The sequence below is a fragment of the Lactuca serriola genome, chromosome 8 (genome assembly GCF_051521515.1).
Source record: "Lactuca serriola cultivar US96UC23 chromosome 8, Lser_US96UC23_V15, whole genome shotgun sequence".
Classification (NCBI taxonomy): domain Eukaryota; kingdom Viridiplantae; phylum Streptophyta; class Magnoliopsida; order Asterales; family Asteraceae; genus Lactuca; species Lactuca serriola.
The window spans coordinates 130,585,642-130,611,477 of record NC_136415.1 but is presented as its reverse complement, the minus strand read 5'-3'; the positions used below and the strand labels follow the sequence as shown (position 1 = coordinate 130,611,477).

At 34.3% G+C, this 25,836-nt stretch overlaps 1 protein-coding gene across 2 annotated transcripts in view; it reads left to right on the top strand.

Annotated features, from left to right (window-relative positions):
* Positions 1 to 3,332: 3,332 nt before the first annotated feature.
* LOC145066411 (3-oxoacyl-[acyl-carrier-protein] synthase II, chloroplastic-like) overlaps positions 3,333 to 25,836 on the top strand; it is a 43,869-nt gene continuing 21,365 nt past the window's right edge. The window contains exons 1-5 of one of the 2 annotated variants that reach the window (XM_079013648.1): positions 3,333 to 3,675; positions 3,809 to 3,987; positions 4,083 to 4,286; positions 4,441 to 4,551; positions 4,645 to 4,740. In XM_079013648.1, the coding sequence (XP_078869774.1) occupies positions 3,399 to 3,675; positions 3,809 to 3,987; positions 4,083 to 4,286; positions 4,441 to 4,551; positions 4,645 to 4,740 (867 nt within the window). In that variant the 5' untranslated portion in view covers positions 3,333 to 3,398. Of the gene's footprint in view, positions 3,676 to 3,808; positions 3,988 to 4,070; positions 4,287 to 4,440; positions 4,552 to 4,644; positions 4,741 to 25,836 lie in introns of both variants that reach the window. The other variant, XM_079013647.1, reaches the window with a different exon arrangement.

Below are 25,836 nucleotides of genomic sequence, written 5' to 3'. Positions count from 1 at the left end.
AAACAAAGTAGGAATGGATTTCCTCTTGATGTAAAACAAAATAAGAAGTAGGAATACACTTCCAACTACATCATAACCCCTCATTAACCAATACCTAACAGACCTCAAAACGGATCCCAACCTCATTACAAAACAAAGCTAAAAGAAGAGAATACCTCTGTAAAGCTACACTCTAGGAATAAAATTCAGAAGCTAAAATGACGATGTAGTTTTGTGGACACTAGATTTAAAACACTCGTAAAAACACAAAATCGATAAAATCTAAGAAACATATGTTATTAATTACTAGGAGGATGCATAGATTACATGATTATAGAATTAGATGGTTTTGAAAATGTGATCTAGCTCCATTACGCAACTCTCGTTTGAGTCTAACCGTAGTAGAGAGAAATCACATTGTCGAAAAACCGTTTAATTTTAGCAGCAGATAACAATACTCCCTAGAGTAATAGATAACATCAAGCAGAACTCACTGTAACACTATGGATCCCTCGAAAATTCTAGAATAAGTTGCTTCAAAAACCCTTCGAAATATCATAAAGGTTCAATATCTTTTGAGTCTATGTTCTTGTAAGTACTTGACTGATGTCACTACCACTCTATGCTCCAGTAAGTACATGACTGATGTCACTACCACTCTATGTTCCAGTAAGTATTTAACTGATGTGACTACCTCTTTATATTCTAGAAAGTACTTGTTTGAGGGCGACATCACTGCCACTATGTATCAGAAAGTACTTGGCTAATGACATTCTCTCTATCCCTCACATCAAAAATCAAATCGGTCCTAAAACTTCCCTTTGGAGGTGAACCCGAGGGAGTCGATTACTTTGTATAAAACTAAAGCATAAGTACTTAGTTACTACTCTGAAATAAAAACTTTGTAATATATATATATATATATATATATATATATATATATATATATATATATATATATATATATATATATATATATAGTGCATCCGTGCCAAATACTACAAATTAAATTTAGGGTACAAAATTTCCTTCACCAGGGAGAGGATGTGACAACCTAGGAAATATGCCCTCAACCGCCGTCGATAACCAATGTCAAAATACAATAGATAAAAGCATAATTGTAAGAAATGAAATTTGTGCATTGAATTTTGAGGACTGTATTTATAAAAGTTATGTTCCGATGTAAAAAAAACACGAATGAAAAAAACATGTACATAAAATAAACATGAAAACATAAAAAAAATTATTTCGAAATGTAGAAAAACTCGAATCTATACCGATACGTAAAAACAATGTAAAAAATACGTCGAAATGTAGACAAACTCAAATATAATAGATTTTCTTAAGTTATCGAAAAAAATTATTATATGTGACTCGATATATACGTAACGAACGTACATAAAATTAAGCAAGAAATGTAAAAATAAATACGTTGAAACATACACAAACTCGAATATAATATATATTTTTAATTAACGAGGGAAAGTTATTTTATCTGATATGACTTATACGTAGGAAACATACATAAAATTAAGCACGAAAACGTAAAAAAAAACTACACTAAAACATAAGAAAACTCGAATTTATCGACACGTGTATAAAAAAACAAGTCATTGTTTTAAAAAACAATAATTAACGAAATAGAGTTTTAACTTCACATAGAAATATTGACCACCTTAAAGTTATACTGACATATATATATATATATATATATATATATATATATATATATATATATATATATATATATATATATATATATAAAAATAAACATGTAAAAAATTAGTTTTTTTATATTAACAACCGGAAATTATTAAGGAAAATCATATTAAATATAATATGGTGGATAAATAAATTTTTTTAGAAAAGTAGAGAGGATGAAAGTCATATTTTTAAAGTTTAAAATAAAAAGTTAAAATGATATTTGAAAAGTAAAATGGTGAAAAATAACAAACTCATAAACATAAAATTACATAAATGATCTTTATGGTTTATCCATAGTCACAAACTCAATCTTTGCTACTTGAAAAGACCAAAACATCATCACACTAACAGATGAACAGTAACGACATCAGCAAAAATGGTCATTCACATAAGTTTTGGAAACCAAATGGACCATGTTTGTTAAATTTTTTTTAAAATGACTGATTTTGTAACCTTTAGTAAACCATAAGGACCACATATTTATTTAAATCAATGATTATAATTTTATATAACTAAAAAAAATCTCTTAATTAATAATTTCTTTAAAATAATTGATTAATAACTTTAAGTTTTTACTATAAAAATCTAATTAATTTTGCAACCGTAGTTTACACGGATTATATACTAGTAAATAATTTAGGGGTGAGCAAAAACCGCACCGCAACTAAAATTAACCGCAAAAACTACATAAATCGCAACCGATAAACTGCAACCGCAATAAAAACCGATAGTGAGGTTTTCTGTTGTTCAAAAACCGCAAATTTGCGGTGAGGTACGCTTATTAGTTTTCAAAAACCGCAAAAAACCGCACCGCACCGCATATATTATATACAATTTTTTTAATTATTTATTAATATATTAAATATTAAAAATAAGACAAGTTTCATGGATGAAAAAATCTATAAAATACTAAAAGACAAAAATATTGGTTTTTTATGTTTAACTTTGGAAAATGGTGAAATTAGACAATTTAAAATATTTCTTTTTAATTACTATTGATTTGACGTTTTTAAGATATCAGTTGTGTGTGATTTAAGTTAATTGTCTTATATTTTATGTTTTTTTTTATTATTATTACAGTTAATATGTTTGAACTTTTAAAACCGTGTGATCTTTAAATGTGGTTAAAATCAACACAAAATAACTGCACCAAATCCATGCGGTTAATAACCGTAACACAGAAAAAACAAAACCACACCGCAAAAATAACCGCCTAACCGCACCGCAAAAATAACCGCACCAAGCGGTTTTAAAAATGAATTAACCGCATTTGCAGTTAGTGGTAAGGTTTTGACTAATAGCCACGCTCACCCTACTAGTAATATATATTTTATGGAAGTTCGTCGATCTACCCAACCTTTGTAAATCGTAACCTTAACTTTTTTTTTACTATATATAACGTTATTTTCGCTCTTTGCTTTCAGTTCACGTCACCTAAATACGGATTCCATATTTATTTTGTTTGGTGAAGTCACGTTGCCTTCGTGCAGGAACCCCTTAGCCGTATCTATGTAAACAGATAATGGAAGACCCATCTATTCATACTTAATTTATGTACGTATGCCATATTTGTAATCAATTTCACAATCTGCTTGTTAAATTAGGTGAAATAAGTTTGGTAGCTATCACCGATCGATCTTTGAGTTTTATTTACGTACGTACAGTACTTGCTGTATACACAATACCAGACGCTATTCATTCATTCGTAAATTAACATGGCGGTTTCTGCTTCTGCTTCTGCGTATGTTTCCAAGCACAACTACCAACACCCTGCATCCCTTTTCTCAACAAGATCGCGACTCAGTTGCAAACCCTTTAGTGCAAGTACTAATATGAACTCGTTTTCTATATCTCCATCCACCTCCAATGGCTTTTCTCTTTCTTCTTCTTGCTTTCTCCATGCGCATGCTACTGCTTGTTCTTTCCGGTTCACGAGAGTTTCCGTCCACCGTTGCAGGCGTCGCTGTCTTTGTTCCCATTCACACAGATCTGGTAATATTAATTTTCAAACATGTGCATAATTAATTCCACTAGTTAGGACACATGTAATTAGGTTTTGACATAATTAAAAAACTAGAAAGGGCCTACCGTAATTATGTTTGGACATAATTATGTCAAGAAACAGTTGTAGTCAAGTACGCCATGAAAGCGGAAACTCCAAGTGACCGAAGAAGAGTTGTTGTGACCGGGATGGGTGTAGAGACCCCCATTGGCCAGAATCCAGATGAATTTTACAATAACCTGCTTGAAGGAGTCAGTGGCATTACTGAAATAGAGGCATTTGATTGTTCAAACTATCCTACTGTACGTATATATGTCATTATTAGTTCTAGCTTGATCTCTCATAATTAATTACGTTGTTGATTAACATAGACATAACTCATTAGTTCGAACTACAGCGAATAGCTGGAGAGATCAAAAGTTTTTCGGCTGATGAGTGGGTCGCTCCGAAGCTCTCCAAAAGGCTGGATAAGTTTATGCTTTACATGCTAACAGCCGGCAAGAAAGCATTGGTAGATGGTGGGTTGACAGAAGGTCAAATGGAGGAGATAGATAAAAGTAGATGTGGGGTTTTGATCGGATCGGGTATAGGTGGTATGAAGGTATATTATATATTAATTAGTAATTGTTTCAATCATGTACGAAATTGGAACCGAAAGGGTTGTCGACAAGTTCTTTTAGTTAGTTTAATTATGGTTGTATAGAAAATCGCATATTTTTCGGGAGATTCGTTATTGTTTGTTTCCATTTATTTAGGTTGTAAGCGACTCTATAGAAGCACTGAGGGTCTCACCTAGGAAGATGAATCCTTTCTGCGTACCCTTTGCAAGTACTAACATTGGATCATCATTGCTAGCCATTGACCTGGTGAGCTCAAATCTGTCGTCTTCTTTGAATTTACAACACTTGAAAGCAATCAACATGATCTTTGTAACTGATTATTTTCCTGCTAAACATTAGGGTTGGATGGGTCCTACATACTCTATATCTACAGCTTGTGCCACTAGCAATTTCTGCATATTAAATGCAGCAAATCATATCATCGACGGGGATGCTGTGAGTACTTCTTTTTATGCGTGCTTGTTCACTTTTTGTCATACCCTATCTTGCATCTCCTGCTTGATCTGCTCCAGTTCTGGACTTGTTCTGGACTTCAAACATGTGTTCAAGATGTGAACAAATCAAAGTCACAAATGATTTGCTAATTAACCAAAATATACATATATAAACTACTCTTAAATTGTAGTATCAAACATTATGTGAGGAAAGTCCGACGGTGAAGAAAATATAAGGGTAAATTACATAGATGGTCCCTATAGTTTAGGATAATATGTCTGATTGGTTCCTAATAATTTTTTTTTTTTAATTCGGACAATCCTTATATTATATTTTTGTTGCACGATTAGTCTTTATCCAAGATTAAAAAAAAAAAAAAAAGACTATATTGCTCTTAATAAATATTTTCTAATATTCTATTATTATTTTCATATTATTATAATATTAAAAATAAAAACTATTCAAGAAAGCCCTAAAACCTAAGCATGACGTCAACTCTTCCCCTTTCTTCTCCACTTCGTCTCTTCTTCCACCCGCATCACCTCCAAACTACCAAAATCACCTCCATAGCCACCATCGACTATCGACTGTTAATTTTACTCCACAGTCCCCTTATCCTTCCCATTCTTGCTATATACCACCAATATCAAAGAACAACTTGTAACCCTCCTTTCCTGCCTTTTACCCATCATCGGTCTCGTACACAGCCACCACCATCCACCCTTCACCCCTCTCCTTTTTCACGGTTGTCTGCATCTCCCCCTTGGTCGATTACAACCTAATTTTTGTTTTTAGTGAGCCTCGATTACAAGTCAAGAAAAAAAAAATACAATTCATACACACCTTGTTTGATTGTGACCCACAAAAACAATCATTAGAGATTTTTGAAATCGATGTTATCAAGAAATTGATTGTCGTTTTAGAAACCCCAAATGATTTTTGGTTTTTGTTTCATAGATCGATGGTCGGTTGATTAGGATTGATTTTGATTTGATTTTGAAATCAGGATTTCAAAATTGTTTTTAAACCCATATCATAGAAATCAGTTGTTGTCCACCCTCGTTACGAAAAAACTCACCAACGTCTCTCCACTTTTCTCATCGTTACTCTAGTTGCAGCCTCCTGACCCTGTTATTAGATGTCAATTGTTAATATGGTTTGGTTTTGCGCTTTGATTTCATGTTTTATTCTACGTTGGTTTTGAGCTTTGCTTTCACGTTTATTTTGATTTCAAGTTTGATTTTCAGCTTTGTCTTTGATTTTATTTTGATTTGGTGCATGTGGACGTTGTTGGTGATGTTTGTGGCGGATTCCGGTGGTGTATATGATCCTGTGCTATGATGTGGGTGGTAGTGATTGTGATTCTTGTTGAATCTTTAAACATGAATGGTAGATGGTCATGTTAGGTGTCACAGGAGAGAAAGGAAAAAGGAAAATGGATATGCAGCTCGTCGGTGAAGATAGAGGACTGAGGTAGTCAATGGTGAGTGCTGATTATGGAGATGATGCAAGTTAGATCATTAGAAGGTGCAAGAGAGGGGAGTAAAAGGAGTGATTTTTGGTGGTGGGACCCATATGAACTTTTTTAATAAATATCTTTTCTGAATAAATAAAAACTATAATAAATATGAAAATAAAATTATAAGGGTAAAATTGTCTTTGTATGTCTAATAGGGACCAGAGATGCAACAAAAACTTGTAGTATGGACGGTCTAAATTTTAAAAAAAAAATTGTTAAAGACTAAACATACATATTACCCTATACAATAGGAACAATCTATGTAATTTACCCAAAATATAACAATTTCTAGGAAAACTTTATTTCATAAACAATCAATTTTAGTGGAGACATTTCTATGCATGTCAAACTAAGATATATTGATACAATAACATAAGTCACACAAGGAAAAACTAAAAGGAATGAGGTTTGGAAATTTTATGTAAATCTTTTTCATTAATAAAACTTAATCAAGCACTATTTTCTATCTCAATAAGAGTCCACTATCCAAAACATTTTTTTGAAAGAAATTTGGGTAATTTTTTCGAAGACACTTAATCAAGCACTATTTTCTATCTCAATAAGGGCCTTTTTTGGTTTTCGCCCCGGGCACAAAATATGTTAGGACCGGCCTTGGCGAGCGAGAAGACAAACGGACAAGTTGTGCCGTTAAGCATTTTTGTATGGAAAAACCAATTCTTTTGAAGACTACATTTATAGATCTAGAGATATAACATTGATATACATGATCCATTGTACTATATTAAGAAACTTCATCACATTTGTCGCGAGGAAACCAAACGTATCAATGCAAATGGTATAAATAAGTGTTGATTTTTCATGCACGATTTCTCATGTTTTTTTACCTTGCATGTAGCAGCTTTTAAAGCAGAATGTCTTGGCTTGAAACCCCTATCCCTCAATCCCACGAGAGGGGATACCCTTGTAAGGTCCATTCAAACATGTTTCCCTCCAGTCCATCCAAATATAAAAAATTTAGCTGTTTTGAGGGTTGACATTCATTTTGCCAGGTCAGTCAAGAAAATCGTAGGTGCCTCTTTTTTGACAGAAAGACCGGCACACTTAAAACAACACATCTTTAACCATATCGTGCATGTAATTGAACCCTTGGAGTTCTTTACAATGAACTGTATACTCTTCAAGAGAGTTTAAACATGCATTGCGACATACCGGACATATCTTGTCATCTAGAAATATTAGGATCATGAGTCGATAATTAAGGATAGTATGATACTCCACAGGAGACATATGTTGGCCAAGACCAAAACTATCCAATGAGGCATATTTGTTGTAAACCCAGCTACATTCGAATTGTTTTGTAAGAAATAGAAATATTGAATATACTTAGAGCCATAAAAAACTAACCATTTAGTATAAATGTAAAATCTTTCTAGATGTTAAGGTTATAACTCTCACAGATTTATTGGTCACCACCTTCATCAGTGCTTTCTCATTTACAAAATAATTTTAGAATCATCCATTATACCAACCTCAACTATGTTCCAGAGATCAGTTTTCAATTCGAAAAAAAAAATCAATATTAGATAAATGAGAATGTACAAATGTGTATATAGAAAATGGGTCTGATTACGAAACTCCACATAGATCTACCCTTCATGGACGGATGCTACTGACTTGGATTAAATGGTGAATTGAGTATGGTTCCTGTAACATTCCAAAAATACGGACCAAAAATTTAATTTTAAATTAAACAAATATAAAACCATTTGTCTGAAAATCATATAGTAATAATACATATGTCAAACCATTGTATCCACAATCAAAACATGTCATAACAAAATCATATCAGAGTATAAATCTCATAGATCTTTGGTGCGTAAAATCGTGTATGTGATACGTTGCTACCATATCGGCTCCTTTCCCTTCAAGGAAGAAGTACCTGAAACCAAAAATGAAAATCGTAAGCATAAAGCTTAGTGAGTTCCCCCATTATACCACACACCATATAATCACATAATGCCTAGAATATCTAGGTGTTGGCCTCCCCTTCGGTCTCTTTCAACTGGTAACTGCCGAGCATATCTGGGTGTTGGCCTCCCTTTCAATCTCTTTCAACTGGTAACCGTCTAGCATATCTGGGTGTTGGCCTCCCCTTCGGTCTCTTTCAACCAGTAACCGGGGACTAAGTGACCCCTTACCACTACCACATGATACCCTAGTATAAACATATAAATCATATACAGCCTAGCATATCTAGGTGCTGGCTTCCCATTCAGTCTCTTTCAACCGATAATCAAGGACAATTTCACCCCTACCACTACCATATAACAACATAGCATACTAGCACATAAAGCATAGCAGATAGTGGCATACCAGACAATTATCACAAAGACAATCAGTTCAGTTATAATCATCTACTAGTGGGTCGACATTGGTGCCTCAACCCACTCCTATGGGAAGGTAACTCACCTCAATGTCACAAAGTAGCCGAACTGTCCTCGTTGTTGGGATCAACTCCTCTCAAACTCCTACACATAATGATCTCCTTTAATTATCCTTCCATACTCAAATCCCCTTTAAGGGTCAACTCAGGTCAAAGTCAAATTCAAGGTCAACACCCTGGTCAAGGTCAACTTTTGGTCAAAATCAACATCTGGTTGACTCAACTCGCCGAGTTCCATAATCCATAAAACCCTGAAGTCCCGATCCTACTCGACGAGTTCTTTCATGAACTCGTCGAGTTCTTCCTTATAACATAGTCGGAACCTTTTACTCACAACTCGCCGAGTTCCTCCTTGGACTCGTCGAGTTCTCCTTCATATAGAGTCAGGACATTTTGCTCATAACTCACCGAGTTCCTCCTTGAACTCGTCGAGTTCTCCTTCAATCATCAAGCCCAAACATGTATAACTCGTTGAGTCATCTCCTAGACTCAAAGAGTTTGTTCAGTAACAGAAAAGGTTGGGGGACCACGACGAAACTCGCCGAGTCGTATGAACAACACGTCGAGTCCCTCATAGTCTAAAACCATACAGCCGTTTTTAGTCGGCCTTAATACATCCAAAACATAGATCTGGTTCCCTAGGGTCGATATATTACATAAAGTTTCTAACTTCACGTGCATGCATGGATTATTTAGCTCAAAATCCCTAAAAACTTGTTCATATGATGCATGGGACTAATGGGTTTTGAGCATTCTAGCACAACTATGGTGTACATGCAATGATCTATGTTTTCTCTAATATTCATGCAAATAAGAATTTTATAAGGTTCTCATACTAACTAGCATGGCATGGGGTACTTGTAACACAAAACTAGTATAATGACATACCTTTCTTGTAGCTTGAATTCCTTAAGACCTTGTGAGCCTAGCACCCGAAATGTGATGCCTCAAATGTCTCACACAACACCACAACTCTTGGAATAACTTGAGAAGAGAGCACTTTTACTCAAAAATCGGCTAACCCTCTATGTCTTGTCTTAGTGGTCGATTTTGCTAGCTATGGGGCTCTTTATATAGTGTGTCACATGTAGGGTTACACCATGTAAACCCTGATGTGCATGGATTTTTATTTCCCCCATGATCCATGGGTTATAACCTTCATGGAGCACCTAATGGGTCCTAGCCCAATCTAGTGAATCATGAACCATAAGCCTACTATACAAGAATGAATGATTTACAAATCAATCCCCATATATTTAATTAGTCTCCTTTTGATCACAAAATTAATTCCAAATTAATTCTTGATCAATACTAATTAAATAATATTATCAATATATTAGAACTTATAATATATTAACAAACCAAAAAGTGTCCTTTCCTCATTTTGTCTATCCAATTGTTGTAATGGGATGCAACCTAAATGGACCATGCCAAATCGGGTCAAGTACATACTAAATATAGTCATGGACCTAGTCACCTTATCCAACAGTCTCCTACTTGGATAAGTCTAATAACTATAGTTACAGGTATGACTTCAGGAACCGACCAACAATCGTATCTCTTTCCAAGTCTCGCGGAACTAAGATGATGATGCGCCATTTAAGATAAGTGATCATATAATCCTCGGTTCTAGATATCAGCCGGACAAATACATGGAACAATGTCGTACTTATTGTCCATCAGTTTGTTTCCCGATTTCCGATTTGTTTGACATAGAACTAACCTGAACACATCAATTTGGTTCTGACTGGGCCCGGTACATAGGTCAAAACAAAATCATCTAGGGGCCCAGATATCTCTTTTAATCCTCCAAGGATTAAAAGGAACAGATGAAATTCGACTCATATGCTTGTATGAACTACTTGTTGAATCATACACAAAAGCACGTTTTATAACATCGAGTTACCGATGCGTTTTCATACAATCAATGCACAACCAACTCATAATTAACAACTCATATCTCTAGGTTTGAAGACTTATATAATATTACCGTCTCACGATCACTCGAGATAAACTCCATGAAATGATACAAGTGAGCGTGGGTTGAATCCAATAGTCAGAACTTATGAGCACTCATGAATGTTGTAGAAACTTTTGCTATGTCTAACATCTTAGACATCTACAAGCCCAATTCATGATAGTCTTGATTCGTACCTACTTCCAACATATGACTGACTGTGGAGAGTTTGAATAAAGAAATTATTCTGGAAGTCAAAACATGCAAAATTGAAACAATAGTAAACAATTGACATAAGATAGCAACACTTTACTTATAAATAAACAACAATTTTTATTTAATCATTAAATGTCAATTACATTTTACAAGTTTCATAAATAGCTATCTAATCTATAAAACTAATATCATCCTTCAGCCCGATGCGCCTCAGATGTTGTAAATGCTTAACCCTATATAATCCCTTCGTGAGGGGATCTGCTGGGTTCTCATCCGATGATACACTCTTTACCACGATGAGTCCTTCTATCCGATGTTTAATGAAGTGGTATTTTCTGTCGATATGTTTGGATATGTCGTGATCCCTTCGTTCCTTAGCTAAGGCAACTGCACCCTCATTATCACAGAAAATCTCCATAGGCTCCTTAATAGCTGGTACAACTCCAAGGTCTCCAATGAAGTTCTTTAGCCATATAGCCTCCTTTGTCGCCTCGCTTGATGCTATGTACTCTGATTCGCAAGTTGAATCAGCCACTGTTTCCTGCTTAGAACTCTTCCAAGTAATTGCTTCTCCATTTAGGGTAAAGACCCAGCCCGACTGAGAGAGGAAATTATCCCTATCAGTTTGGAAGCCAACATCACTATACCCCACAACTCTCAAGTCATCACTCCCACCAAAGGTAAGGATCCAGTCCCAAGTCCTCCGTAGGTACTTGAGAATATTCTTCACCGCAGTCCAGTGAGCCTTGCATGGATTCCCTTAATATCTACTGACCATGATCAAAGCAAAGGCCACATTAGGGCGAGTACAAGTCATAGCATACATGATTGAGCCTACAACGGAAGCATACGGTACTCGACTCATCTCAGCCATCTCAGCCTCTATACTCGGGCTTTGAGTCTTACTCGGTTTGGCGTTACTCTTGATTGGTAAGTCACCTTTCTTGGAATCCTGCATGCTAAACCTTTTCAATACCTTATCCAAGTAGGTACTTTGACTAAGTCCAATTAGTCTCTTACTCCTATCTCTCAATATCCTTATCCCTAGGATATAGGCAGCTTCTCCAAGGTCCTTCATAGTGACACACTTCCCAAGCTAGGATTTAACCTCCTGCAAGGTTGGGATATCATTTCCTATGAGTAGTATGTCATCCACATACAATACCAAAAAGCTAACTATACTCCCACTAGCCTTAACATATACACAGGACTCATCTTCACTCCTCGAAAAACCAAACTCTTTGACTTTCTCATCGAAACAAATATTCCATCTGCGAGATGCTTGTTTCAATCCAAAGATGGATTTCTCAAGCTTACACACGCTATTACGGTGCTTTGCATCAAAAAAACCTTTGGCTAACTCATGTAAACATCCTCAGCCAACTTTCCATTAAGGAAAGCGGTTTTGACATCCATTTTGCCATATTTCATAATTATGAAATGCAGTTATGGCTAGCCAAACCCTCATAGACTTAATCTTTGCTACTGGTGTGAAGGTCTCATCATATTCAACTCCCGGAGTTTGAGTAATGGCCTTTGCAACCAGTCGCGCTTTGTAAGTGTGTACATTCCCATCCACGTCTGTTTTCTTCTTGAAGATCCATTTGCACCCGACCGTCTTATGACCCGGTACATTATCAACCAAGTTCCAAACTTGATTGTCATACATGGACTGAATCTCGCTGTCCATGGCCTCTTTCCATTTGGCAGACTCAGGGCCTGCCATGGCTTCCTTAAAGTTGTTAAGCTCATCCAGATTTACCAGTGTACTATCACTGATAAATGAATCACCTTCCGCAGTAATATAAAAACCATAGTAATGCTGAGGTGGATTCCTAACTCTTGTGGAACGCCTTAGAGGTATGGACTCATCAACAGGAGTTTCCTCCTCAGGTTGATTGCTAGGGTTTGGGGTTCCTTCACCACTTGAATGTTGAAGTTCTTCAAGGTCAATTTGCCTCCTACTGTTTCCTTGGCTTATAAACTCTCTCTCTCTCTCTCTCTCTCTCTCTCTCTCTCTTGAAAGACCCATCTCCTTGCCACAAAGACCACATTCTCATTGGGTCTGTAGAAGAGGTAACCAAAGGATTTCTGTGGGTAGCTGATGAAAATACACCGCTCGCTTCGAGGTTCAAGCTTGTCCTGAGTCTCTCGTCTCATGAAAGCCTCGCAACCCCAAATCTTGATGTGGTCTAAATTGAGAACTTTCCCAGTCCATATCTCGTGAGGTGTTTTGGCAACCTTCTTGGTAAGGACTAGATTAAGGATATGGGCGGCAGTCTCTAAGGCATACCCCTAGAATGAGATTGGTAACGAAGTTCGGCTCATCATGGAACGAACCATGTCTAACAAGGTTCGATTGCGCCTGTCAGCCACACCATTAAGCTGTGGTGTTTTGGGAGGTGTCAATTGTGAAACAATTCCACATTCCTTAAGATAGTAAAGGAACTCTATACTAAGATACTCTCCTCCTCGATCGGATCGGAGCATGTTAATGTTCTTGCCCAGCTGATTCTCCACTTCATGTTTAAACTCTTTGAACTTTTCAAAGGTTTCTGACTTATGCTTGATTAAGTAGACATAACCATATCTACTGTAATCATCAGTAAAAGTCACATAAAAGCGGTTAGCATCCCTTGTGGCGGTTCTAAGGGGTCCACACACATCTGTGTGTATGAGGTCCAACAAACCTTCACCCCTAGCACAAGTACCAGTGCAGGGTGACTTTGTCATTTTTCCAAGCAAACAAGACTCACAACTATCATCTGACCTTAAGTCAAACGACTCCAAGACTCCAGCCTTCTGGATTTGGCCTATACGCTTCTTGTTAACATTTCCAAGACGATAATGCCACAAGGATGCTTTATCCAAACTAGTGGAAGAATCGATATGCAATACATTATTTCCTAAGTTATCTACAACTGACACAGTTTCATATACACCATTACAAGGTAATGCTTTAATATAAAGAACATTATTATAAAAAGCATTAATACCACCACATTCATTATCAAATGGAAAAGTAAATCCTTGTTTGTACAAACCTGAAAAGAAATAATATTTCTCGCCATTTCAGACGAGTAGCAACACTTATTCAAATCTAACACTAACCCACTACTTAGCAACAAAGAATAAACTCCAATCTTGGTGACATGTGAAGCTTTCTTATTCCCCATGATCAAGTTTATCTTTCCGTGCTCCACATCTTCACTTCTTCTTAGGCTCTACAAATCTGAACATATATGAATATCGCAACCTATATCAAGAACCCAAGAAGTAGTATGTGGTGAGTTATTAGACAATATAGTGTAAATACCTGCATGGGTAGGTTTGACCTTCCCATCCTTAACATCTTGCACGTACTTGGGGCAGTTTTCATTTCCAGTGCCCCTTTTCCTAACAATAGAACCATTAAGCATCCTTTGGGTTGGAAGAAAAAGTGACAGAACCTCCTTTGGTTCCACTTGAAGAGGAGCCATCAAGAGACATTCCCTTGGTACCCTTCGAAGGGGTCTTCCTTTTTTCCCTCTACTTTGCCCGATTGCTAGAACAGGGGCGGTGTTAGGAGTAGGAGTAGTAACAACCGATTTACCTTTGAGACCACTTTCGGTTGTCTTCAAAAGTCCTTGAAGCTCGCTGAGTGTGACCTCCTCCTTGTTCATATGATAGGTCATTCGGAACTGATCATAACAAGTAGGTAAGGAGTGCAGTATGATGTCAATAGCCAAATCCTCGGGGAAGTTCACATTCAACTTCAACAAACGGTCCACAAACCTTTGCATTTTCTGCATGTGGCCCGTGATGGATTCACCATCCTTCATTCGGGTTGTTATCATGGAAGAGATGATTTCATACCTCTCTTGACGAGCACTCTGATGGTAGCGGTCCATCAGGTCCATGTGCATCTCAAAAGGGTAAAAGTCCTCATAGGACTTGTGGAGTTCAGGTGTCATCATGGCCTACATGATACATGCCAATTTTGTACCATCTCTCTCATGTGCCCTAAAGTCAGCGATCTCGTCTGGAGTACTAGTAGACTCATCAATTTCTTTCAACTCCTTGTCGAGGACATAATCCTTGTCCTCGTGTCGTGTGACCATCCTAATGTTCCTAATCCAATCATTAAAGTTTGAACCATCAAATATGACTCTCCTACAAAGGTTCATGAGAGAGAAGGAGCCAGTAGGGTTTGAGCCAGAAACAACATTGTTGGAAGACATCTGAAAAGAAGAAAGACAAGTTTAGATTAGATATAGAATCCTTAATAAGACACCCAAATTTAATATTAAGGCTAGGATCCAACATAATACTTTATAACTTGGAAGAGGGATGCTGTAATCTAAGCTATAAAATATTTGAAGGTAGGCGAATGACGATTTACCAATTTCCACCATGAAAAACGAAATAAATTATTAGGTTTTAATTGGATTGAAACTCCTGGATCTTTTGAGATTCATTGAACTTTTCAATGACATGTTTACATCTCGATTGTGCCCTCTCAAGTTTGTGACTGGGATGCCGAGGATCACAAACAAGGTGTTAATAACCATGCAAATTAACTTGGTACCCTTAATCTTTATCACCTAGTCGATGTGCCGGTTACCCACACGTGCTCCACCGATCTATGATAAACATTAAGTTATCCTTTTCCACTCTTACTAGTCCATGTTAGTGTGTCGGTTACCCACACACGCTCCACCAACGACTTGGTAAGGTACAACGTGTAATTTCATGGGATAGTACCAATTTCACATTTTCCTAAAGTAACTAAGATTGAGAATTTATAAAAAGTTTAGTTACTTTATATTTTTATTAAACTTTTAATGAGAATTATAGTCCTTGTCCTGCCCGTTCGGTTAATGACCCTCCACCATTCAAGGAAGCAGTGGGTGAGAGTGGACACCCATTAAGCTGTCATTTTATAGGCAACAACCTTATACCCCCTTTATAGACCAGCTTCGTGAATGAGGCCTACTAATGGTAAAACTGACTTGCTCTTATACATACATACATATATATATATATATATATATATATATATATATATATATATAGTATTAACTTATAATATTATAAAGTATAAGGGTTGAATTTTAACTTTTTAAAACTCTAGGGTATGGAATTAAAGTTTTCTAAATTGACTTTACAAATTCCAAAACTTGAGGGCAAGTTTTGAAACTATTCAAAACCTTTCATATTCATAACATATGAGTTTAATGGTTTATTAAAATGAAGACTCTTCATTGTATGTAACCTATAGATCTTAAATGGATCTTTACAAGAAATGACTTTTGGTAATACATAACTTGAAGAAAAATTATAGACTCCATTAGAAACATTTAGATCAAGAATTAAACTAACAAACAATTTGCAAATAATTCCTATGATCTACTAAAACTCATAAGCATGAATATTCATATCAACAATTTCAAGAATCATATAAACATATATAAAACTTGAAATTTTAATAATAGCCATTGAAAATGGATTAGCATAACCATTACACCATCAAAAACAGGTTTTATAAGACGAAAACAATTTAGGGTAATGATTCTAATCCATTTCCAGCAGCAAAACTCGAAAATCTGCACACAGGAGCTTCTACTCGTTTAGTGCACGAACCTACTCGACGAGTAGGATGAAGATACACATGGACTCGGCGAGTCCACTGAATAGTGGGCAGAAAATTCAATTTTTTCAAGCATTTTGCATCAAATATCAAGAAAGCAATCCTAGGCTCTGATACCACTGATGGGTTTTGAGCATTCTTACACTCATATGGTATACATGAAACCCTAGAAACCTTGGATCTATGTTTTCTCTAATATTCAAGCAAATAAGAATTTTCCAAGGTTTTCATCCTAACTAGCATGGCATGGGGTACTTGTAATACAAAACTAGTATAATGACATACCTTTCTTGTAGCTTGAATTCCTTAAGACCTTGTGAGCCTAGCACCCCAAATGTGATGCCTCAAATGTCTCACACAACACCACGACTCTTGGAATAAATTGAGAAGAGAACACTTTCACTCAAAAAATCGGTTAGCCCTCTTTGTCTTGTCTTAGTGGTCAATTTTTGGTAGCTATGGGGCTCTTTATATAGTGTTTCACATGTAGGGTTACACCATGTAAACCCTAATGTGCATGGCTTTTAATTTTCTCCATGATCCATGGGTTATAACCTCCATGGAGCATCCATGGAGCACCCAATGGGTCCTAGCCTAATCTAGTGAATCATGAACCATAAGCCCAATATATAAGAATGAATGATTTACAAATCAATCTCCATATATTTAATTAGTTTCCTATTGATCACAAAATTAATTCCAGATTAATTCTTGATCAATACTAATTAAATAATATTATTAATATATTAGAACTTATAATATATTAACAAACCATAAGTTTCCTTTTCTCATTTTGTCTATCTAATTGTTGTAATGCCATGCAACCCAAATGGACCATGCCAAATTGAGACAAGTACATACTAAATATAGTTATGGACTTAGACACCTTATCCAACAGGACTCCTATGGCCATAAAGTTGGCACCTTTATGCCATGGAGTCCCTCAAAGGCTCTAAATCTGAAGTCTTGACCCGAAAACATGCTTGCATCCATGAATGGTTCCAAAATGGTAAAATACAACCCTAAATGGAGATCTAAGCCATAGAAAGCCAAGGTATCGACTTTATACCTCAAATGAGCCGAAAATGAAGTTCTACTTCTGGATCCAAAGCTTCTTCCTTCAACCAAGCACTTCTAGCTTCCACTAAAGAATCAATCCTATTTCACTCACACACACTCGCAAGGCTCAAGATCACGAATTATGGTTTGATGGACTGAGGGAGGCAATGAGGGAGGCTACAAGGATGTGTTAAGGTCCTTAAATAGGGTGCAAACCCTGAAAATTAGGGTTTCACTCTGGCAGTACTACTCGTCGGGTTGAGGCTTCTCAACTCGTTGAGCAGACTTCAAGTCCCGCGTCTAAAAGTCCCATTCCTACTTGACGAGTTTGGGGTCTCCAACTCGTCGAGTGCCTTTGCAAAAATGAATAATTCTTTATTAAAATACATACCAGGAACCGGGTGTTATAGTTCCATCTAATATAGGCATATTTTATGCCAACGCAACCACCCAAGAAGATTAATTGAAATGCATTTAAAGATGCAGTTGCAGTCGACATTGTAAGATGCGCCAATTTTACTTAATGGTTTTGTGGATATAATAGTAGCTAGCAGAAAAAACTTGGGCTTCGCCCCGGGCTGTTTTTGTGTTTTTTATGAAAAAATGTAAAAGTTTTGACTGTAAGGACCAAAAGTGTCAAAATGGTTAAATAGTTAAAGGGGTTGGAATTTGCAAGTTTTTAGAAAATGACCAAATTTGTCAATTCCTTAAAGTTTTGTGGCCAAACTTTGAATATTGAAATGTTCCAAAAAATGTAAATTTTTTTATTAGAATGACCAAAAGTGTCAAAAATGGCTAAAAATGAAAGACAAAGTTGACAAAAAACGTGTAGGTTTATTGTCCATAAGGGAACAAAGTTTTAATATATATAAATTGTCAATTTTGAATTCATTCCATATTTTTGTAGGAATGTATTTTCTCTCCTACGAAGGAATGTTTTCTCATTTTGGATTCCTTTTACTTCTTTAAAGTTGAACCAAACATAGGAATTCAAGGGAATTCCATTTTATTCCTCCCAACCAAATATCAGGTAGGCATTAAACTCATGTAATACATGCGTTTGTTAAAAAAAGTTAAATACTAAAGTGTAAATATTAAATATTTTTAAAAATAAATTTAAAAATAAATACAAGCGAAATTACGAATAACTAAGTAATTTAATATATAATAATAAAAATAATAATAACATATTTTAAATAAATAGACTAAATCACAAATTTTCAAAAACTATTTTGAACACGACATTAGCTGTCTAATTGGTAAGTTTGTCGTTATTATCTAAAATTTATACGTTGAACTGATCTCTATTTTAGCACTGAAGAATGCAATATATAACTGTTCATTAGTGAACATTGGTTGTTTAAAAAAACAAACTCACTTTCGATAAATGTTGTCCGTGATTCTTTTTATTGTTATCGCAAAACATAAAAGTGTAAATTGTAATATACGCGTTTGTTAAAACAAAAGTTAAATACTAATGTGTAAATATTAAATATTTTTTAAAAATAAAGTTAAAAGTAAACCAAAGTTAGGAATAAGTAAGTAAAATATAATAATAATAATAATAATAATAATAATAATAATAATAATAATAATAATGACATGTTTTAAATAAATAAACTAAATCATAATTTTTCAAAGACTTTTTTGAACATGACATTAGATATCCTATTGGTAAGTTTTGTAAGAAAATAGATTATTTGATTGATAAATAGTGAGGTTAAACCTCATGTAAATAGGGATACATAAGAAACCTAATGTCAACCTTAAATGGCTTGGGCCTAAACCCTAATCACTAACATCCCCCCTCAGTTTGATCGGGAGGGGACGATTAAACTAGAAAAACAAAAACATAAGACATAACATAAATAAAGACAACGACAACAGCAGTGACAGAGCTTTAATGATAATGGCTAACAAAAACTACTCGTTAGAGAATGAGAAAGAAGAAGCGGCGGTCATCGGCGATTCCTTTGTATAAGAAGAGAGGAGCGGCGGCGGCGACGATCATTGAGTCGGCAACCGAGGAGTCCAGAGAAAGGAGCAAGAAAAAAAGAGGGCTCGAGATACGGTGGACGGAGCCTATTCCGACTGACTCGGAAAATAGATATTAAGAAGGACAAGTTGACGAGAAGGCAGAAAGCTTAGAGGCATCAGCCATTCGACAAGGAGACATAAGAAAACGAGGCAGTAGAAGAAGTCGAGGTAACAACTATGGTTTGGTGCCAACAGCTCTTTTATTATTTAGGTGGAGAATAGAAGAAAAGGAAAATTAAGGAACATAATGAAGGCACTTCCGACGACTATTAGAGAAGGTCACCAGAGGTAGAGGGCGTCGGCTACGGTTGTGATCAGAAGTAAGGATTTAACCTAGAGCTCAGATACCATGTAAAATGATAGATTGTTTAATTGATAAATAGTGCTGCTAAACATCATATAAATAGGGATACATAAAAGACCTAATCTAAACCCTAAAGGGCTTGGGCCTAAACCCTAATCACTAACAAGTTTATCGTAATTGTCTAAAATTAATATGTTTAACCGGTCTCTATTTTAACACTAGACAATGCAACTTACAATTGTCCATGAGTGAATATTGGTTGTTTAAAAAAAACTCAATTTCGATAACTATCGTGCTTGACTCATGTTTATTGGTATCGCAAAACATATAACCAATGAAAATGCAATACATGCGTTTGTTAAACCAAAAGTTAAATACTAAGGTGTAATATTAAATATTTTTAAAAATAAATTGATAAATAAATACAAACGAAATTACCAATAAGTAAGTAATTTAATATATAATAATAAATAAAATAATGGCAATTTTAAATAAATAGACTAAATCATAAATTTTCAAAGACTTTTTTGAACATGATATTAGATGTCCTATTGGTAAGTTTATCGTTATTGTCTAAAATTAATATTTTTAACCGATCTCTATTTTAATAGTGGACAATGCAACATAAAATTATCCATGAGTGAACATGGTTGTTTAAAAACAAACTCACTTTTGATAACAACTGTCATTAACTTTTGTTTATTGTTATCTCAAAATATACAACCATGGAAATTGTCTTCATTTAAATGTAAAACGAATCATTTTATCTAAAGGCATCAAAGACATTTTTGGAATAAACGTACGATTTCCTATACTACTCTTAAATATTATCTCTACTTCTATAACATGATTACTCGATGCTATAAGGCTAAACGGAGTGGGAGGTGCCAAAGCACTCGCTAGGCTCGTTAAGGGAAGGAAAACACCGCCCCCTAACGCTCGTTAGGGGGCTCGCTATGCTGCACTCGTTACCTCCTTGGCAAGATGAGAGATAAAGAGAAGGGAGAAACTGATTGGTGGTCAGGAGCGGATTGGTGATCCAACGATTTGTTATTTGTTCGTGGCCTCTACAACCCAAGTTGAACTTCGTTTGTAAACCATGAATACAGAAGGTTAGAACTGAGAAAACACAAATGCCTCCTTCGTTTGGTTCTTCAATGTCTGCTGCCTTCCATATATCCCAAAAGCAATCGGGATTTGGTATTCTTTAAAAGGCTTTATATGGGCTTTAAGGGGTTATTGGGCTTAATTTACTTAAGTCATTCATTGAGTTATTTAATCTAATTGCATATGTAAGTTTAAGAGTTAAAGTAACTTGTTAACAACAAAATAACTTGTATCAGTGTGCATAAAATTTGTTTAATATTTATGCATAAAAATGCTTTTATAACAAAATAAAGTAATTTAATTAAATTAAAAAAAAAAGTCAAAAAAAAAAAAAAATGAAGTGCTAGGAGTGTTACTACTTCCTACGAAGTGCTAAGATTGTCTGTTAAATGATGAAAAATGAGGTGACATTCCAAAATCTGATGTGACAAAGTGTTAGGACAGTGAAATATAAAATTAAAAAAAAAAAAAGTTGAAAAACAACATAGCCAAGCAAACTTTGACATCAAATTATTACAAAAAGAATATTGTTGTAAGAATTTATAAAAAAAAGCATGGAATTTTCTTGAAAACATATTCCCATAAAAAGTTAAAACCAACGAAGTGGTTGCACAAAATTATTTTTTAATAGAAACAAATCTACCTACGTATATAAAAAAGGTACATTATACGAAAAATAGGATGACTATTTACTTTAAGAATTATAATTCTTAATGAAAGTTTTAAACTTTATTTCCTTATCATATTTTGCTTGATTCAACCAATCAACCCTTAGTTCATTATCCAATAAAGTTTACTAATTAGAAAAAAATGATGAGAATCGTAAAAAATGATTTTTAACTAATAATTACAATAATGATGAAAATCGTAAAAATATTTTTAACTAATAAGTCTAACTAGTTTATAACCATCTATCTATTATATCATTCATGTGAAGGGTGATTTTTATGAGGGTATTTAGAAAAAATAAAATTGTATTTTATAGCATTATTTATGTCTATTATATAGTATATAAGTTATAAATTCTGATATATATATATATATATATATATATATATATATATATATATATATATATATATATATATATATATATATATATATATATATATATATATATATATAAGGTTCTAAATAACGTAAGACGTGACTTGGCGGCAATGTCAAGCCTCAAGCTTTTCCGAGCCTTGGCGAGTCACGACGTTTGTAAGGCGTGACTTGGCGGCAATGTCAAGCCTCAAGCTTTTCCGAGCCTTGGCGAGTCACGACGTTTGTAAGGCGTGACTTAAGGCGGCAATTTTCTATATAATTAATATTTTTATATGTATTTTCAACTATTATTCATTTTTATACACATATATGAGTTAAGGCGACGTTTTGGCTAAGCTTGGCGGCATGTGCAAGTGTTGGAGTCGTGGCGCGCCATGGCGGAGCCATGGCGAGCTTTTTAGAACCTTATATATATATATATATATATATATATATATATATATATATATATATATATATATATATATATATATATATATATTTCAAGAAACTAAGGGACTAAAAATCAACATAATTTACTAATGAAAATTGTACTAAAATATTAATATATATTAATAGAACATACCTAATAATAATTTTTAGTGCAATAAATTGTGATCAAATAATGTTTGGCGTTTTTCGAAACCAGCAAACTTTTATTAAGAAAAGAAAGGAGATGAAAACTCAGCCTTACATCACAGGGCAAGGAGAAAGAAACAAAACATCACCACATAGATAAATTGAGCTCCCCTATGCTACTTTACATAAGTGAATTAATAAACCAATCATGCCAATTATATACTCCATATGCCAATTATATACTCCATATTGCTTCAAAGTTTGAACCACAAGAATACGAATGGTTGGACTGTTAGAAATATCCTCATGGCCGGCCTAGAGGGGGCAAGATGGGCAGCCGACTCGGACCCGACGATGGTTTTGGGACCCTAATATTTATGAATTTTTTATATTGACTTATAAAAATTATATATAAAGTATGCACGAAATTTTCATAAACTTGCTATTGCCAAGATGGGAAGTTGCTTGTTTTCATTTTTGAAGGTCGCGAGTTCAAAACTTTACTCTATGACGTCTTGTTTTAAGCAATAATAATAATTATATATATACACCTTAAGTAAGTGTAATAGTAGTGTATGTCTACTTCACTGAGTTTATTGGTATCTTAAATTTTGATGAACAAAAAGTCATTGGTATCTTAAATTTTGATGAACAAAAGGTCATGTAGTTAGATTCTTGTCAAGTAAAAATGTTTTTCTTAGCTTAATTACTATCAAGTTTTAAACAAATTAAATATAAAACTAAGTTTAGTCGGTTAATATTTGTTTGTTTTTAATTGCTTTGTATATCATTTCCACCAATTAAATTTGTGTATTTTAAATTTATTTGTTTATAATAATTTACTTTTAGTTAAAATACCTTGTTTCAAACTTTAACATTAAATTTATTTTAAAACTTAATTTAAAGGGATAAACATAAAAATGATCATATTATTATGGACAATATGTGTAAATGATCTAATTTTTACCGGTTTACCAAAATGACTATCAAATTCGAACTAAAAATTCAAGATTTTTTAATATATATATATATATATATATATATATATATATATATATATATATATATATATATATATATATATATAGTATTTTTTTCTCATTTCCATCAAATATTTTAAAAAATTCTTTTAATCCATTAATTTGAAATGTTCATCATAATTTGGACTTGTCGTGGGAATTTAAAAGTAGTTTTTCTCTTCGAAATGTTTTGTTCGATATCCAAAACATATTTTTGTTAGAAAAATTCATTTATGTAATATAAAGTTAGTCCGAAATGGACTCATTTTTTATGGTGGTTATTTCAGTAAATGGCTCAAAAATATCTATAAGGAGGTAAATTTATATTTATGATGGTCATTTTTGTGATTATCCTCAATTTATTTTTGTATAAAAGGGTCTTTTTTGGTTTTCGCCCCGGGCCTAAAATATGTTAGGACCGACCCTAAATATGCTTCTATTTATGTTGGTAATTTGGGAATCAATGCACTTGGAAATTTTGAGATCCTGATTGACACTTTCAAATGAAGTATTTGGGTGGTACTCCAAAATACATAATTGGATAATACTTAGAAGTTTGAGAACAAGAAAAAAGAATGAGAAGTATGTTTTTGTCTGTTTTGCTCTTCAACGTATTGTACCATCTCTTTTTAGAATGTTTGACCAAAATTTGCTTAAATATGTCACTTAGTTGAAAACCGTCACAAGACAGTTACAATGTTCAAAAAACTGACACAAACGGGCTTTTAAACATTGGATAATTAGTTTAACTGATGGATGTCCGCGAACAGTCAAACCTAACACAAAACTGTTGTTTTAACCATGGGATATAATACCAAAAAACACGTGTTCTGACGTATGCTTGTTGCGATTCGTCCTAATATGGGTTGTTCCGATGCAATCATATGTGGATGGTTCCGATGCGATCCAAAGTGAATAGTTCTAATGCAATCTGATGCGAAAGTTCTGATGCATAGCGTTCTAAAGAGTTGCGATCAATCGCAATTGAACAGTAACATGTTATCCAATGTGAAAGTTCTGGTGCATTGTGTTCCAATGATTTGTGATCAATCACAATTGAACAGTAACCACTTTTGTTACGAAAATGCATTCGCATCGTAATCAGTTCCAGTTACTAAATCGAATCCGCATCACAATCAGGTCCGAGATCAATTTTGTTCCAAAATAACTTTCAGTCCGAGACCAATTTCACTCTAAGATCAATTCAATTCCGAAGTCATTTTTAGTCCGATGCCAATTACATTCCGAGATCAATTCCGGTTCCAATATCAGTTCCATTCTAAAATCATCTCGTTCCTATTTCAATTCAATTTCGAACTTAATTTTCCCTTAGTTTAAATCTTGTATAAATTTAAAGAAGTGTTTACTCCACACCTTCCTTACTTGTTTAATATTCATCAATATTGATTTGGTCAACAAGTTAATACATTACATTTAAATACACTCAGTGAAACAATTCACCAACAAACCTCCCCATTTTAAGTGTAATCTTGATTAACTTAAAACAAAACACAACAACAACAACAAATTGATGAATAAATGAAATGTCGTGCCGCTTGAATCTCACATTAGTATATTATTCATTCCAAATATTTGAATATTAGGGTGTCACTAAGGACTGAACCATTTCTATCCAAGTGAATACATGAAGATAATATACACGATAGTTTATATTCTCATAATTTCTAACTTGAGACTATATTTTACTAGCTTGTGTCCCATCCTTCAATAAGCATATGAAAGTCAAGTCCCAACTTCTTGAATCAGCTAAACATCATGTTTATATAGGTAGTTCTTTTGTTCTTGCACCCGCAAATGTAATTTTCAAAGAACTATTACGAAATAAAATTTCAACCCGTTTAACTTGCAGTACTAAACACATACCTTGGGATGATAATAATGATGCTTCCACATTGAATTTAGAATCTACTATTACATTAGATAGGAAATGGGTATCTAAATATAAAATATTTTAAATGGACTTTAAAGCCATCCCTACAACTGCCTTGTACACAAGATCTCATGCTAACCCTTTGGTTATATGATCACACTAGTCATGATGAGCTCATGAATCATGCTATTTCTAATACCTAAATGTCTAGACTTCCCATTATACACTTGACTATAAGCCTTAGCCAAGGTTGCAGCACTATCACATTTGATAGAAATGGTAGATATCGATTTGGGCCATAATGAAATTTCGTAAATGAAAATCCTTATCCACTTAACTTCTTTAC